The 18,002-nt window shown below is 41.3% G+C and overlaps 1 protein-coding gene across 1 annotated transcript in view; it reads left to right on the forward strand.

Annotated features, from left to right (window-relative positions):
• MOCOS (molybdenum cofactor sulfurase) overlaps positions 1–18,002 on the forward strand; it is a 232,172-nt gene that overhangs the window by 191,452 nt on the left and 22,718 nt on the right. Inside the window, exons 8-9 of the mRNA XM_082015564.1 lie at positions 2,041–2,469; positions 12,650–12,812. Of these exons, the coding sequence (XP_081871690.1) occupies positions 2,041–2,469; positions 12,650–12,812 (592 nt within the window). The remainder of the gene's footprint in view (positions 1–2,040; positions 2,470–12,649; positions 12,813–18,002) is intronic.

The raw sequence follows: 18,002 nt of genomic DNA on the forward strand, positions 1-18,002 counted from the left end.
TTATTAATGGTATTCTTCAAAAGATAAAAAATTATAATGGCTGTATTGATATTATAATTTCACAGAGACATTTAGATAACTTTCACAAACACATTTATATGCAAGATTGATAGCACAAGTTCTTAAAGGGGGAGAGCTCTTTAATGCCTTCCTTGGCAAAATGGTGCTTTGATTTACCATGGAAAGCTCTATGTCTGTAGTCTCCACATGCATGATCTGTCTAAAAGCAGGTGAGTGATGCTTGAATTTTCAAGGGGGAGCAGCTTCCCCAAGATACTCTGAGAAGGGAAAAAAGGTCTACCCTTCTGCTGAAGGTCAAAATGCCAAATGACCAGCTGCAACACTCTTGGATCTCTTTATATAAAGCGGATTTTGCTGAATGGGTGCCCTGTTATAGGTCTGTATCATGTTAATAAAGCTGAACATTTAAATGGGGATAGGCCAAACCCAAACTTATAAAGAGACACTTAATTTGCCAGAAGTGGTATGATGAGGTGCTGCATTCAAGCAATCATTATTTTGGGACATTCCCAATAGTCCTTTGAGAAGGATCTGGATGAGTTATTGACAACATTACTGCGTAGAGGAAGGCATCTTTTATTACATTATTTGCACATATAATTTGGTTTCGCCTTTTCCCAGGGTGCTGACTGTATTCTTCTTTCCTGATGAAGATTTATATGTATAAAATGCCTGTGAGGGAGGACTTTCTGTCCTCAAAGGTCCCTGAAGAAGTGTGGTTATTTTTCTTAGGAAGTTAGGTAGGAACCCGTTTACTTATTTGCACAGCAGGAACCTCTCTCCTCAGTCAATCAATACTTAGCAGAAGGGTTAACATGTATATTAACAGACACAACCTAATTTTGCAAATGTTGCTTCTGCTCTATTGTCAAGGATAAAAACTACATCACACCGCATTAAAATATTTACTACTGTATTGCCTGCTTTGACATAGAGGGTTTTTTTTTTTAATTTTTCCTTGCATAAATGGCATCTGTGTTCATTGAACTGTGTCATTTCTTGCTTTAAAAAGCCCTCATGTAAAATAATAATAATCATGTAAAAAAATAAATAATATGTTCACACTTCCATTTTTATGTAACAGAAATGTGTAAATAAATGAAACTCTGAGGAGAAAAATAAAAAAGCTGCTGCACTTACAGGAATAAGGATGCTGACTTAGGACTAAATCTTGTGTCCATTGGTGAGATAATGTTAGATGGATGAACAAAGGGGATCTCTAGCTTATCTCACGGGAAGTGAATGGCAGCATTCACTGACCAACTTACTGAAGAAGAAAATTCTGCTCTAAGGGAGAGTTTTCCAGAGAGTGTTGTATGAAAGACATATCAAATGGAGGGTTATCTATGTGGAGGTATTTGAAGCATTTTTCAACAAAGATTTTTCATGAGTGGCAACCTGTGTTCTTCAAAGGAAGAAATGTTGGAGGGAACGCTAGTTCCTTCCATCCTGAAAGCAATGAGTTGACTGGATCATCAAGACATTTACTGCATATCCCAGTGACGAGGGAAGTCACTTTGCATGTTGGAGCTCTACGTTCAAGTCTCTGCTTTGCTAATATCCCAGACCAGTTCTCAACTGTATAGCTATCCATTGGACTATCTAATACAAGCCATGAATAAGCCACTGATAGTATGAAATGGAACTGTTCTGACAGCAAATATCAAGAAAACTGCCCCTATGCAGATGACACAGGAATATACCCCGAGACTTCCCTAACAGGCCATCCTTGGACATATATTTTTCTGATTCTTGATATGTTTTTGAGAAGTCTCTCTTGCCCTCGAGTAGAATAGGACAAGCATCTCAAAATTATCTTCTTTCCAGCTTGAGTAAGTAATAAGGTAGTTGGAATTTTTTTCTGCATTTTCTCTTTGTATTCATGAGTTAACTTTGTATTTTTGAAAACAGTTTTTCAGCTTAAAATTAAGAGACTTGTTAATTGCTATGTAAAATTAGAGGGAAATAAAGCAAAGTTTGTCATAATAGCTCTCTGGTTTTCTTCCTGTTTCAAACCAGGCTGGCCATGTCTGTGGAGATGATATAGACGTAGTTGATGGACATCCCACTGGTTCTGTGAGAATATCCTTTGGCTACATGTCTTCTTTTGAAGATGCACAGACTTTTTTGAAATTTATCATAGACACCAGACTCTCCAAGTCAGACACTGAGATTCCCTTCCAGTGCTCTGCTACAAAGCTGATGACAGATGACCACTTTAACAATGCAGATAACTTGTCCCCAATACCACACATCTCGGACAGAGAACTTGGGAATAATTCACCTGCGACAAAGGCAACTGTCAACTGGCAGCCACTGGAGACTGAGTCGGAAAGCATAAGGGCAACTGTTTCTGAGACTGCAGTACCAACATGTAGAAGAGGTGGCAAGCCCATCACTGTCACCAACATTTACCTCTACCCAATCAAATCCTGCTCTGCATTTGAGGTATACATTTTGAATCATTCTTAAATATTCATCTCAACCTCCTGTTTTTCCTTTTCCCTCTTGGACATGTCAACCAGAAGTAGCATGTGCATGAGATATTAGGAAGCAGTATGTGTGTATCCATTTTTCCTTTTCTCCAGTTTCTAGGATCAAGTCCTGCATGCTAAGGTACTTTGAAGGATTTTCAATTAGATTGTAGTTGCAAGATGCAGATGTGTCTTCTGCTCTCCCCTCCCCCTTAACAAATTTGCACATAATATGCAGTTTTGAAGAAAACAGTTGGATTTGCAAAACTTGACTAAAATATAATCAAGTAATTAGTATGCTTTTACAGAATGACATGTGATGGACTTGTAGGCATTGATGGGTAGGCAGCAATTGAGAAATAACTTGATTAACATGCTATAATTGAGAGGAGACTGATTTACATTACAAAGAAATGTTATCATTAAAAATACATTTGCAACAGAAATATGACATTTAAGTGTTGCTGCTCTATTTGAAAGTTCACTCTTTGAAGATTTTAATTGCTTTTTTACCAAGTTAATAATATTGTCACCTTAGCTGTGACTTTTTTTTTAAATAATGTATGATGAAATAGGTGTATGGCCCACACATGACCTAGAATGTGAGTCTGCTTAATACCATACTGGGAAATGATTTAATGAAGGTCAATATCGGTATAACTTTCCCTATGAAAACTTGCTGGTGTAGGTCACTGCCTTACAACTGAGTGAAAATTGGGGTCAAACCCAGTGACAAATCACCTGCATTTAAAACATGGCTTCTCAAATGATTTGATGATTTATTATTTTCTCTCTTAATGCAAAAAGAGGCTGGGGAATTTAAGCAAGACTGTTAAATGATCAACAGAACATCTGTGTTTTTAAATTTGGTTTGGCTTATGATGTCTTTAATTCAGAGGCACAATTTTGAGCATTAAATGAGGCCTGAACAAACAATTTCCACACCTTATTAACCTCCCACTAAATAAAACTGTTTAGAATACCAAAGTAATCTCACATTTCACATGAAAATGTTTTAACCTTTCTTTAAGTGTTGCTGTTATTATAGCTGTATTACAGAAGCCCACTATAGAAGCTGCTGAAATATGTTGTAGCAGTATTCAGGCCCCTTTGGGGTTAAATTCTATTTTTAATATGCAGGCTGGTGTTGTCAGATACATACCACAACATTCAGTGCTAGGAAGGCTTTGAAGTGATTGTGCCCAGAAGCAGGTAAGATGTACCTCGGCATGAAAGACAGCTTATGTTTCCCCACAAGCTGAGACAGGTTTCTTCTCTTCAAGCTCTGTGAGGGGAAACGACTCTAGCTGATAAATTCATACAAACCTGGTACTTCCTGGCAGTCAGAACTCCAATTTTATACAGCAGTGGAAAAACCCTATTCCTCATGCATACTTCCTGTGCCAGGCATGTGTTAATGGGCCCAGTGTGAAAGCAGGGCTCATCTTACCTCAACGTACCCCTCCAAAGTTAGATAGTGTTCTGTAAGCAGTGACAGGTGGATATCTGCTAATTCATCTTATCATAAAATAGGCATCTGCAGTAGGAAAAATGAATTGTTCCTGAATATTTCTGTCTCTTTCCATTGACTACAAGAGGAATTCAAGGCAACTTGGATTACACGGCTAACAGTAGCTGATTTGAATAGTTTCAATATACAGATATTAAAATTGCAACTGTATTATGAGGTTTAGTTTTGCATGCCTAGAATAATTTTTGAAGTCTAGTGTATTCTGGTTTGATATCTTTTGATAACAAATTATCAGCCACATTAGAACCCAATAAGCACTAAGCACTGTCAGATCCTGTATTGCCAAAGAGCAATATACAATTAAATGTATACTGGCTTTAGTATATGGTATTGGAAGGGACTGGAAGTTCACTATCAATAGCATTTAATCCTTCTCTTCCTCTTCTCAAAAAACATTTTTTGTGCATCTCCACTTAGTTCATAGAAGATACATGAGTACATGTGAAAGACCAGTAGAAGCTGACCTAATAGACATGATGGAAAAGAGCTTTCGATGCATAAGGAGAGCAGGTCAGGAGATGAAGCCAAAAGATTGATTGATTTTCATCATTTTCAACATTGAAGTAAATCCCCAAAGAAAATGTGCTTGCTTTCATGATCTTCTTCCTGTCCACCAGGCATTCTTCAGGTTTTTGTTCCCAAAGGTCTGAATTCCCAAAGGCCCGGAGCTTGGCGACCAGGGCGGGCAAACAGGATGTGATGTGTCAGAAGGGCATGGCGCATCAGTTTGCGCAGCACTTCGCGCAGGCAGGGCGTGCAGGGCAGGCGTGCGGGCAGGGCGCAGTCCCTGCCCTGGCTCTAGAGGCTCTCTCAACGAGTGATCATCGCCCTCCCAGAAGAGGTCCAGCTATGGTCTCCACTCAGCTGAAAGCCATTGCCAGAAGGAATGCGGTAACCCGGACCGAGTCCTCACTCAGGCACGCAGCTGTCCAGGTGTCCGGCTGCAGGGGGTGCCTGAGCCTGTCACTCATGCCGGAGGCAGCGGAGACACCACCTGTGTGCGGTGCAACCAGGTGAGCGACCTGCTCAGCCTGGGGCCAGAGCTGAAAGAGGCAGTGGAGAGGCTGAGGAACATCAGGGAGTGTGAGAGGGAGATAGATTGGTGGAGCCACAGCCTGCCATCCCTGAGGCAGGAGCAGCCGGTGGAGGCTCCACAAGCAGCAGGGGATCCCCTGCCCTCTTGCTGCCAGGCAGAAGGAGAGAACCTAAGAGACATGGGGGAATGGAAGTAGGTCCCTGCTCAGTGCGGCAGGCGAATCCCCTCCCGGCCTCCCTCACCTTCCCAGCTGCCCTAACACAACAGATATGGGGCTCTGGAACTTGAGGGCCAGACATGTGAAGATATAGATGAAAGTCCATCCAGGAGGTTGCGTAGGGTGTGTCAGTCAGCCTCACGCATTATGACTACTTCCCTTAAGAAAAAAAGGAGGATAATTGTCGTAGGCAGTTCCCTTCTGAGGGCAACAGAGGTCCCAGTATGCCAACCAGACTCAACCCACAGGGAAGCCTGCTGCTTCCTTGGGGCCTGGGTGAGAGATGTCACCAGGAAACTCCCTGGTCTGGTACAGCCCACCAATTACTACCCGTTGTTGGTCATGCAGGTTGGCAGTCTCAAATGGTTTTGGTCTTCAGTTTTCAAAGATGATCAAAATAGTTCGCATAAGGAGACAGCTATCAATAACCCTTTTCCTTGATGGTATATGTTGCATGCTCCTTGTTAACTTCTGTCAAACAACTGCAAAATACAGGTTGAGGCTGTCAACCTTTTCAGTCATAATCCTCTGAAGATAAAAATCACTTCAGCTTCAATTCTTTTGTGCCAATGAATAATGTGAGTATTCCTTGGCATCAGTTTGTGATACCAAATTACATCCCACTCTAGCTGCACCTACAGAAAATTATGAAGCTTTCGCTATTAATGCTCTGAAATTATTAATGTTCTTAATGCCACAAATATTGTCCTGACAGTACCACTGTCACAGCAGGAGGGCTGGCCTGAGCTGATGGTGAATGACCACTATGGGCCAAACTTAGTCCAAGGTCCTCTGCAGTGCCTTTGAGTGGTGCACCATAGGCAGCACCATCTTACAAGCCTTGTATTTATCACAGCATGGAAAAATGCAAAAATAATTCTAAATAATACACGGTTTCTCCCCTGTAAATGTGGGTAAAGTAAATTTTTTGCTTTTGGGTCTGTGGGAGTGAAATAATGGCAGCACTGATCATTTGGGCCCCTCACTACAAGAAAGACACTGAGGTGCTGGAGCATGTCCAAAGAGCAATGAAGCTGGTGAAGGGTTTAGAGCACAAGTCTCTCAGGAGCAGCTAAGGGAACTGGGATTGTTCAGTCTGGAGAAGAGGAGGCTGAGAGGAGACCTTATTGCTCTCTACAATTACCCGAAAGGGGGTTGTGGTGAGGTGGGTGTTGGTCTCTTCTCCCAAGTAACTAGTGCCAGAAGAAGAGGAAATGGCTTCAAGTTGTGCCAGGGGAAGTTTAAATTGGATATTAGGAAAAATTTCTTCACTGAGAGAGTGGTCAAACATTGGAACGGGCTGCGCAGGGAGGTGGTGGAGTGACCATCACTGGATATATTACAAAAAAGTGTGGACAGAATCACAGAATCACAGAATCACTAGGTTGGAAAGGACCTTCAAGATCATCAAGTCCAACCATTAATCCAGTGCCACCATGTCCCCTAAACCATGTCCTGAAGCGCCACATCCACACGTTTTTTGAACACTTCCAGGGATGGCGACTCCACCACCTCCCTGGGCAGCCTGTTCCAATGCCTGACCACCCTCTCAGTGAAGAAATTTTTCCTAATATCCAATCTAAACCTCCCCTGGCGCAACTTGAGGCCATTTCCTCTTGTCCTATCACTAGTTACTTGGGAGAAGAGACCAACACCCTCATCGCCACAACCCCCTTTCAGGTAGTTGTAGAGAGCGATAAGGTCTCCCCTCAGCCTCCTCTTCTCCAGACTAAACAACCCCAGTTCCCTCAGCCGCTCCTCATAAGACTTGTGCTCCAGACCCCTCACCAACTTCGTTGCCCTTCTCTGGACACGCTCCAGGACCTCAACATCCTTCTTGTAGTGAGGGGCCCAAAACTGAACACAGGATTCAAGGTGCGGCCTCACCAGTGCCAAGTACAGGGGCACAATCACTTCCCTACTCCTGCTGGCCACACTATTCCTGATACAGGCCAGGACGTTGTTGGCCTTCTTGGCCACCTGGACACACTGCCGGCTCATGTTCAGCCGGCTGTCAACCAGCACCCCCAGGTCCCTTTCCGCCAGGCTGCTCTCCAGCCCCTCCTCCCCAAGCCTGTAGCATTGCATGGGGTTGTTGTGGCCAAAGTGCAGGACCCTGCACTTGGCCTTATTAAACCTCATACACTTGGCCTCTGCCCATCGATCCAGCCTGTCCAGATCCCTCTGCAGAGCCCTCCTACCCTCCAGCAGATCAACACTCCCACTCAGCTTGGTGTCATCTGCAAACTTACTGAGGGAGCACTCAATTCCCTCATCCAGATCATCTATAAAGATATTGAACAAGACTGGTCCCAGAACCGAGCCCTGGGGAACACCACTCGTGACCGGCCGCCAGCCGGATTTAACGCCATTCACCACAACTCTCTGGGCTCGGCCATCCAGCCAGTTCCTCACCCAGCAAAGAGTAAACCCGTCTAAGCCACGAGCCGCCAGTTTCTCCAGGAGAATGCTGTGGGAGATGCTGTCAAAGGCTTTACTAAAGTCCAGGTAGACAACGTCCACTGCCTTTCCCTCATCCACTAGGCGGGTCACCTGGTCATAGAAGGAGATCAGGTTGGTCAAGCAGGACCTGCCTTTCATGAACCCATGCTGGCTGGGCCTGATCCTTTGGCTGTTCTGCAGATGCCCTGTGAGCACTCTCAAAACCAACCGCTCCATAATCTTCCCTGGAACAGAGGTCAGGCTGACAGGCCTGTAGTTCCCAGGATCCTCCTTCCGGCCTTTCTTGTAGACGGGCGTCACATTGGCAAGCCTATGGCACTGGACGTGGCACTTCGGGACATTGTTTAGTGGGCATGGTGGTGTTGGGTTGATGGTTGGATTTGATCTTAAAGGTCTTTTCCAACTTTAATGATTCTGTGATTCTGGTTGTCAAGCATTGGAACAGGCTGCCCAGGGAAGTGGTTGAGTCACCATCCCTGGAGGTATTTAAGAGGTGTGTAGATGTGGTGCTTAGGGACATGTTTTAGCGGGCATGGTGGTGTCGTGTTGATGGTTGGACTTGATGATCTTAAAGGTCTTTTCCAACCTTAATGATTCTGTGATTCTATGATTCTATGAGGTTGCGCAAAGAAGTCTAAAAGCGATTAAAAGGGACTTCAGAGCACTGGGGCGACTGGTTGAAGGATCAGGAGCACAGGTAGTGTTTTCATCAATCCCTTCAATGGCAGGGAGGAACACTGAAAGGAACAGGAAAACACACCTTGTTAACACGTGGCTCAGAGGCTGGTGCCGTCAGCAGAATTTTTGGTTTTTTTGACCATGGGGCTGTTTGTGTAGTAAATGGGCTTTATTGTAAGTACATGATCACTTGTATTTGCCTAAAATAATATGTGCAGTGGAGAATTCCAGCTGTGTGTGTAGGACACAGCCTGTCTGCCTGTGAAATCTCCCTGCTGGCTTACTGGTTGCAGGATAGACGACTTGATTAGTGGAGGGAGGACAAACATGATGAAGATATGAGTACAAACTCACAGCTGTTTGTTGTCCTCTTTAGAGTCATGTAATCTCCTCCTCTCCTAAACTCCGATTTCTCTGCTCTAAGTGTTTTATTATGGGAGGTGCTTGACCTCCAGAAAAAATGAGAGTGCAGAGTGCTTTGGCAGCTGGGAGGATGAAGCTTGGAATCATCAGCCCACTGCAGGTTGTTTAGTTCCTACAGCATGTGCGTTTCATGAAGTGTTCCTGGCCATGGGATGATTTCTGTTCAATGTTGTTCCATAGGGTTTGTCCACATGGAACAGGAAGCGGAGGGCAGAATATTCTAACTCAACTTCTTAAATGCACTTTCTTTTCCCTACAATTATTTTATTAAATGAGGAGAAGTAGAGAAGAGGAGTAACCTTTATCCCAGATCACTTTTTTCTCTTTTCCAACATAAAATGTGTTTTAAACATGCATTTTTAAACATGAGCATCTCTCATGTTGATGAATTTTGCATAATTACATAATGCAGTGTGCCCAGTGAAAAAGGTTAGGACTTTAAACATTAATAACTTTATTATTCCTTCAGTAGATTTCAGAGTATAAAAATTGCATCTCAACACAGAAGACAAATTAGCTTTTAATTTAAAATACAATGCAAATTCCTAGTGATCAGTGGATAAATTATATGTAAGACCACTAACATTTTTAAACTTGCATAATTTAAAACCTATTCAGTGATTCCTTTAATGTGTTCAAAAATTGCATTAGCCTTCATTATGACATTACTGTGAACTATGGAAAAATGCAGCCCAAAATGTTTTAAAGAAAATTCTGGAAAACAAAACAAAACATGTTTTTGCAATTAATATTTCTACATTACAAGAAGAAAAATGGACTAAAGCATATAGGATAATATGACGTACTGGCTGTACTATGCAATGATCCTTGCTTATGGCAGATAGAGAAGACCTTGTGTTGGATGATTAGCGCACCTGCGATGCTGGGAATGAAGGTCTATGCTAGCAACTATCAGTAAAATCATGGTGTCCCTAATTTCTTTCTGTCCTCCCCCTTATAATTTTTCTCAGTAGTCAGAGATAGCCAAACAACTTCTAATCAAGTAGCTGTGTAATACAGTATTGCTTACTGCAGTGTATGCTAACCTGCTTTATTTTACTTCACAGTAAACTTCATTGGTTGCTTTTCTTCACTGTATTTGTTGGTTGAATATAGGTATTTAGTGAAATTTGAGTGCCCTGGGTGACCTCCTGCTGCTGGTCCACCGGGATGTGGATCATCTTTGTAGCCTGTGTCATTTTTGCTAGCCTTGGGCAGACATCTCAGATGTAATCCAAGGGAGCCAAATTGAACCACTCTTCTTGTGTCTCAGATGAAAGCAGAGCAGGCAGAATTTGCTTGAACTGCTGTAATTCAGTTGATTGCAATCATTTAACAATCCCTTCAGCCTTTTTGAAATAATGGCCGGTCTGCATAGGTCGCATGCCTAAGTACTAAGAATAGAAATGTGTGTGTTCTTCCATGCTCATCTCCAGTATCAGTATTGGCAACAAACCACCTCTGACTGTTCACAATCATCTGTGACTCTCTGTCTAAGGCAGGGTACGCAGTTATTTTGTTGTTGCAACTTTATTGGGATCCTAGCAACCTATGCAATACAGTACGTTGAAAAGTGGAGAGGAGGTCGGGCACTTGACAGTGTACGGGGGACATCTATGAGGGGACAAGGACTCACTGCTGGGCATGTGTATGTATGATTCTTGTTACAATGGCAAATACCCAGCGGAAGGGGAAAAATGGGCTGAAGACCTATAGTCATGTGCTGCATCTCAGAGTGGAGCATGGAGTTCCTTGCCATTATTTTGGACTTACCAGGGGTATTTTGAATGGAAGGTGTTGATTATTTCCAAGTATCTGCTACCTAGTCATCTGAGCTTTCCCCACAATGCCTATCAGCATGTAAGAATTAGCTGAAGCTCTGATTAGAGAGAAGGTGTTTTGTTTTGCTCATAAAACCTTTTACCTTCAGTGAAGGGTAAGCAAACACTTAAGCTGTTCCCTGAATAATATTGCTGTCCTGAAGAGGAACCAAAACAATTTAACGTTACAATAAGGAGCTAGGAATCATTGTCTTCATGCTCTTTTTCTATTTTTCTGCCCTTTTAGTTTATTCTGCTCATTACATCTTGCAAATCCTGTAAAGATCTGTTGGATTCATGGGATGATGTATTGCCAATTAGTGATCGTCTGTTTTGGAAGGGACATTTGTTTGTAGGAAATTCTTGAAGCTCTCAGATGATCACCAGCTGTTCAAATGCATTTCATAATTTAATTATACAGCATAACAAAAAAATACTGGCCTCTCCAAAGAATAATCTCCAACAAGGACAAAAGCCTGTTCTTCAGCTGATATTGCAGTCTTCGAGCTATGATTACTCTCCTAAAAAGACAGAGCGAAGGTTCACATCATTTAGGTGCTGACAGTTTGAGGCACTTGGACAACATGGTTTCAGATGACACTGTCAGACCTAAAGTTTCTATTTTTGACTGAATTTTTCATCCAGGCTCACTTCAAAACTGCCAAAGAATATTATAAATCAAGTAGGTTGATAAAATATATTTCTTATCTTTAAAATTTTTCCATGTATTTTCTATATTCAATAAAGTTGAACTGTGGCCAAATTATTTAGGGTTCAGCTTTAATGCCTTAAGTTTTCAGTTTCAGAGTGCCTGCCCTCAGCTTTCTCTAGTCAGGCCATCAGTGTCGAGGTACTGCTGCAGGCTCCTATCAAACCTGGAAAAGTTTATAACAATGGGATAGTGTGGTTCTTTGGGGTTTTGGATAGAGCACATGCTAAACAAAAATGTGGTTTTTAATTAATTTAACCAGTGCTTCCAGCCATGCTTTTCTTCAGAGCATCAGGCTGTGCCTGACGAATCTTTTTCTCAATACTTTTTGCTAAAGTCTTTTGCCAGTTAATTCATGTGAGCTGCCCTAAGCTTCTCTACAAGAATTCAGCTAAGTTCATCTGTAGTTAACTTTTCTCCATACTCAACTGTGACAAGAAAGCATACATGAGTTGAAGCAATATGTTTAAATGCCCAGCTTTATGTTAAAAGAATAGTATTAATATTTTAACATTCTGAAGGAGAAAGCAGTTATTAATATCACCCAAAGGCATTACTAAAATTGCTCTCTTTTTAGATTTCAAGATTACCATCTGTGTAGCATCAGTAACAGATGTTCTTTTCACCAGAAAAATGTACATGAAAGCAAGGACAATATGCTTGTATAGGCTATTGAATGTAAAGAGTGTTACAGAAGTAATGGAAGAACAGATAGCAAAGAAGGCAATGTGTTTTGTTGTAAGGGGATCTGGAGAAACTATTAGTGGTGGAGGTTTTCCCAAATGGATTAACTGATAAAGTGGTTCCAGTTTTGTGAAAAATACAGAAATTTTTTCAGAATTTTGAATTTCACATTTTTCTTGCTTTCTGCTTGTTTGGTTTTGCCTTAATTCATACAACTCCCATGAAATGTCTGTGCTTTGTAAATTAAAAGAAAGTTGTTGGGGGGAAGGGTCCTGAAAATGGGTGAGTATATAACTGAACGTTTTCAGAGTGTTTCAAAGGTTGTTTACTCTATTCTCATAGCTGTGTTAAATCAAAGTGGATGATAATATGTAACAAATTACAGTAACTCCATTTAGGTTTGTTAGCTTTGTGCAATTTGATTTGCAATTAAGGTTTCTCTTATTAAAGGCTGACATTGGCTTGCACAAGTTTTCCTTATTTCAAAGTATTTCATTAACGGTTTCTTCTCCCTCTCTTTTCTTTTCAGCATGAATCTATTAATGCAGCTAACATTGTCTAAACCTTTGTATCCCCTTCTGATGCTTTTCCAGGTTACAGAATGGCCAGTGGGAAACCAGGGTTTGCTGTATGACCGTAACTGGATGGTTGTAAACCAGAATGGAGTCTGTATGACTCAGAAGCAGGAGCCAAGGTTGTGTCTTGTAAATCCCTCAATTGATCTGAAGAAAAAGGTTATGGTCATCCAGGCAGAAGGTTAGTAACCAATATCCTTTTGTCCTCTTCATTATTCGTGTTGAACTTCTAGACAGAGACACCTGCATGCACCCACCAAACTAATGAATGCTGTGTATGCTTATGGACTGCAGGGACAAATTCTGTTACCAGCTGTGCGTAAAGCAAGCTGTAATATACAGGGTAGCTTCCTAGCTTGACGTTGGGATGGGCAAAGAGTAGACAATGAGTCCCTATGTGCAATCATAAAGTGGATGCTCCAGGAAGGAGTAATGAATTGACAGATGTGGAAATTTACTGACTAGTCTGTCTCTCCACATCATGAAGTCCATCAGCCTGAAGGGACTGTTATTGCTGCAAAGGTAAAGGGAATGGAAGCCTAACATCAAACACCTTGGCCAAAGACCTTCCTATTTTATAGCTCTCCTCCTCCTTCCAGCTGTGGGACTAGAGGGGTAGAGTCTTCAGTGTAAATTAGTATGAATTAAAATAAGGACCAGACATTATTTAGTTCAGTTAAATACTTGCACTAGCAGGCAAATATTTCATGATGTTTGGGCTTCTCTGGATTCATCAAACCCCCTTTTATTCTCTGCTGAGGGGAAAAAAAAGAAAAAAAACTTATGAAAAGTATTACGGAAAGCCCTTTGCTACTTGGAGGTGCAAATTATTTATTTTGCTAACAGTGCTATTAGCACTGAACACTGGAACAGGTTTGTATTCCACAAAAGTCATTACTAATGCCAAGTTTGCACGTTTCTGAATGGTGTTCATCACTTCCCTGGGGTGTAACATTTACTCAGCCTGTATGTCTTAATCATTAATAATATATGTATCTACATTTTCAGCAGCTAGAGCAAAACAAGGGAACCTATATTCAGATTTTTCACCCTTTGTTAGAAATCCATATAGGTGGATCTGTAACTACAGTCTTGTTTCTGTTTGTACATTATAGCTGTTGTCCTCTCCAGCTCTCTGAGTACCCTATAAAATTAAATCTGACCAGTTAATTTCTTTTCTCTGCAATAGGTTTGTCTGGGTATTTCCACTAGTCTTGTGTGATTTTGTGTGTGTGTTTCAGATCCCAAACACAATCTAGTCTCTTCTTAGGGATTCCAGACTGGCTCAAACGCTCCTATTTTCCACTCTTCCCTTTGTAATCTTTCTTTGAAAAGGTATTGTTAATTCATGTCAATTCATGTGGAGATCTTGCACCTCAAATTTTTGTAGTACAGTTGCATAGACAGCCTTCTCTCACAGCTTTAAAATTACCAAGTGCTTCAGAACTAATTATTTCTAGAAATTCAGTTCCTTTCTACCTCTCTTCTTTTCTACTGGTACTTATTGCTTGCAGACACAATGTGAAATCTTGTCCAAACTTTCTCCATTTATCTTTCACATTTTCAGAGGTTCTGCTCTGTTGGGCCTTTTGATTGCTTCCTTGTGCTCCTCTAAGTATGTTCTTAATTTTTTCCTTGCTAGTACCACATTGTTCAGACAAGTGCATATCCATTGGTATGTTTGCCTGTCAGTAATACCTGCAATGACATAGTTCAGAGAGTGAGGAAGAAGTTTTCTCAGACAAAAATGACAGTCAAGGAACCCATTTCTCACTAAGATTTACAGTCTCTTGCCATAGTTAGTACCAGGGTGAAACTCACCTTTAAATTCTACATTTTTTCTTGTGTCATTTTTGGAGTTTTCACTGTCATTCACCTTCCTTCCTGTGAAAGTGAGAACCATTTCCATCCAGGAGTGATTGACCAGGTCTATGGATCACTTTTCCTCCCCAAAGTGATTGATCAGATCTCCAGTGTTCTCTAACAGAGACATGGTTGGCATTTATTTATAGCCTGCTTTGGTACAGCCAGTGTGTGAGAGTGGAATAATTTTATTCTTTGTATAATGACTCTCTCTAGATACCAATAATCTTAGCCCATAAGATGGTCTGGGCCTTCTTTTTATAATAGTCCTGCTATTTTTCACTCTCGTAGTGTACTTGCAACCTGCGGTATTTTTTTTAATGTTTGACAGTGAGATCATGGCTCTCATTTGCTTAGGGAGACTATGCCAGAAAATACTGCTCATAAGATAGCACAGTGATGGGAAAACATACAAACTAACAGGGTAATACTGAGCAGATAAATCTGCAGGAAGTTGTTCCAATATTTATTCTCTTTTCTTTGCTCTTATCTGCAGTCTAAATGCATGTTTTGTTTCTTGGTGGTAAATTTTTAGTTTTCCGTTTATCCCTTCGTGTACATCAGTCATTGTTACATCTCCCACTTAAATAATTTCATGGCAGATGAATTTAATTTAATAAGTTGACTCTTTCCTTGAAAATCCCATATTAATCACTGTTACTTTTGTCACCACTCTCTCCAGCCTGTGAGTAGTTTGTTGCTAACGCAGGACCTGAAGCTGAATGCCACGTGCGTAGCTGGAGCAGCAATCAGTGCAGTGAGGAGCAATAGCCCTCTGATGAGCCAGGCTAGCTGTTGTGCAGCTCAGAGCCTTCACTGGCCTATGTCTGTGGCTAATGGTATTTCAGACTTGTGGCACTTAGTCTGCTGACTACAGCCACCTCCAGGTCTCTTCCAGCTTTATTGCTTTGCAAGTTTCTTTCTCCCACTGGATGCCTCCCACCCGAACTGCCTTTCCTCAGCTACAGTAGCATGCATATTTCCAAGAAGAGGTTTGTTTCCTCCAACTCCCCCTCTCCTCCCTCTGCCCCCACACTCCTTGTGCAGTTCTTCTGTTCTTCTCAGTGTGATGGAGAAATTTGTGATGCTGAGGAGTGGGTGAGGGAGGCGGCAGCAGTGAAAAAAAAGGGAGGCAAACCTTTGAGCTGCCCCTTTACTGCACCTCTTGCTCTGCTGAATGTGAAAACCCAGCAGCTCCCAGCTGACCGGTAACAACGGCAGTCAAGCTGGCTGCCTTCCTCCTGCTCCTCTGCAAGGAGGCTGTAACCACTCTGTTTTCTCTACCAGTTTCTCTGCTGTCATCTGTGCTTTTCTCATTGTGAGAGGAGGCTGTGTCAATGATCTCCATATAGAGCGCGCTTTGCTGTCTGGAGGTGTCTCTCTCCAATAGAGAGAGCCTAAGGCAACCATGGTGCTGGATTAGGTGCCTCTGGTAAGTGCCTAAAGCCCGGTGGGGCGAATCCCATGTAGCTGAATTATGCAGCATTCTTAAAGAACATTTTGCTGTTATACTATTACATTGTGGTGAAGAATTTATCTGTGACACTTTTAAAACACAATGAGTCTGTTCTCTCTCCCCATCCAGGCACATGCTTTCCTCTCACTCTAGAACTTTTCATTACTGGAAAATTTGTTTATGGCTATTTTATTTCACTATGGATTAATATTCTTTGTCTTCTCTGCCCGACAATATAAAACTGTCAGCACGATTTAGTGTGACAGTAACTACTTTAATACCTTTTGCTGAATCCTCTATGTGCTGAGACACCACTTCATGTTCTTTCTTTAAGCCCTGTGCGTAGCGTGTCTCGGTAGCCCGTCTAACAACCAGCCTTGGATGTGCAGACTCGCTGTCTGACTGAGCAGCTGTGTGATCCTGCCATCCCTATGGGTAGCAAGGACATCAGACTGAGCCTCTAGACAAGGATAAAACTGCTCAAAGGCTTAGGATCCTTCCCTGGCATGCCTGCAAAATTAGTTGGCTTGCATGGCTGCTGGAGAGCTCCAGGTATTCCCCTGATCCCTGAGGAAGGGGGTAAGTGCAAGCAGAGGAAGAGGAAGGGCTTGTGCTTGGTCTCTCATTGGCTGTACTTTACTTCAGTAGAGGGAGTGAGATTTTAATTTTGGTAAACTGTGTCTCTGAATTTTGTCAGAATTATTTTCTTATTTCCTATGTGGTGGTTAACAGGCTTTTCCTATTATTTCTGACGTGAAGAGTGTAACTAACCATTGCTATCACAGGACCCACTTTGAGAAAATCAGTGTAACTTTAAATAAGCCCCTGTGGAGAAAGCCAACTTCTTGTATCTCAACTGAAGCAGTTAATGGTTAGACTCCCAGCAACTTAAAGGTGGGCAGGAGCAAGTGCCTTTCTTTCTAGAAGCTGTATTACTTGAGTGGGAATCAAGGAAAATCTTCTTGTCCTGCTCCATCAAATACATAGGGGCACAGATTACACTGAGCTTGTTCCTGACCGACATAAAAGTAAACCAAACAGAATTCAGCTGAGAATACATTTCTGAAGAAAAATAATTTTCCTCTTTCCATTTTAGCTAACAATCAGCATTACTCTGGCAAGTTGGGCATTAGTTTGCCACTGCACAGAGGGAGAAATTTTGAGTGTTGTGAAGGCCCTTTAAGATATTGGAGTAGAAAGATCTAGCAAAACTGAGCAACTAATTACACTTTATGGAGTTTATTGTGCCTTCAAATAGTCATGTGTTATTGCCAATAAAAATAATGGGAATTAAGTGCATACACTGACGAAAGAATATACATGAATAGTTTATATTTCAGTCTATTGAAATAAGAGACCTCTAATTTTTCTCATTGACTGAAAATAGGAGCTATAAAGACAAAAATTTTTTTCTATATATTAATACTGTGAGCGCATCTGTGAATTTTATTATCAAGCAAATGACCATGGAGAATGACAGCTTTTACATTTTAGTAACTGGCAATATTCTGCTATATTTTTTTACTTTAGATGGAATAAAATTATAATTAACAATGTTTAACTGACCTAAACATCACTGTAACATGTGTACTGTTCAATAAAAATGTGGTACACTTGCTGGTGTATAAAAGCAGGGCTTTTTAAAGACCTGAGACTCTATTTTGAGAAATTTTGTGAGTATGCCTTGCTTAGAAAGTATTTTTAAAAGTTATAACAGCTAAGGATGCATACAGGATGAAACCTTTCAAACTCTTCTTTTCCAGAAGGAACAATGCTAGTGTTTAATTTTTTCAAAGTACAAGAGCATTAGTTCTAGTTTGTAAGTTGATAACATTGGCTTCTTTTTGAGGTTCTTGCAAGCAAGTTCAATGCATTCATTACTTAAGTGTTTTATAGCTTTTCCTATAGATTTTCCTTCTTTGTCTTTGCTTCTGAAGTATACTAACATCATTACAGAATCACAGAATCACAGAATCACTAGGTTGGAAAGGACCTTCAAGATCATCAAGTCCAACCATTAATCCAGCGCCACCATGTCCCCTAAACCATGTC

The sequence above is a fragment of the Phaethon aethereus genome, assembly GCF_964289735.1.
Source record: "Phaethon aethereus genome assembly, chromosome: 2".
Classification (NCBI taxonomy): Eukaryota; Metazoa; Chordata; class Aves; order Phaethontiformes; family Phaethontidae; genus Phaethon; species Phaethon aethereus.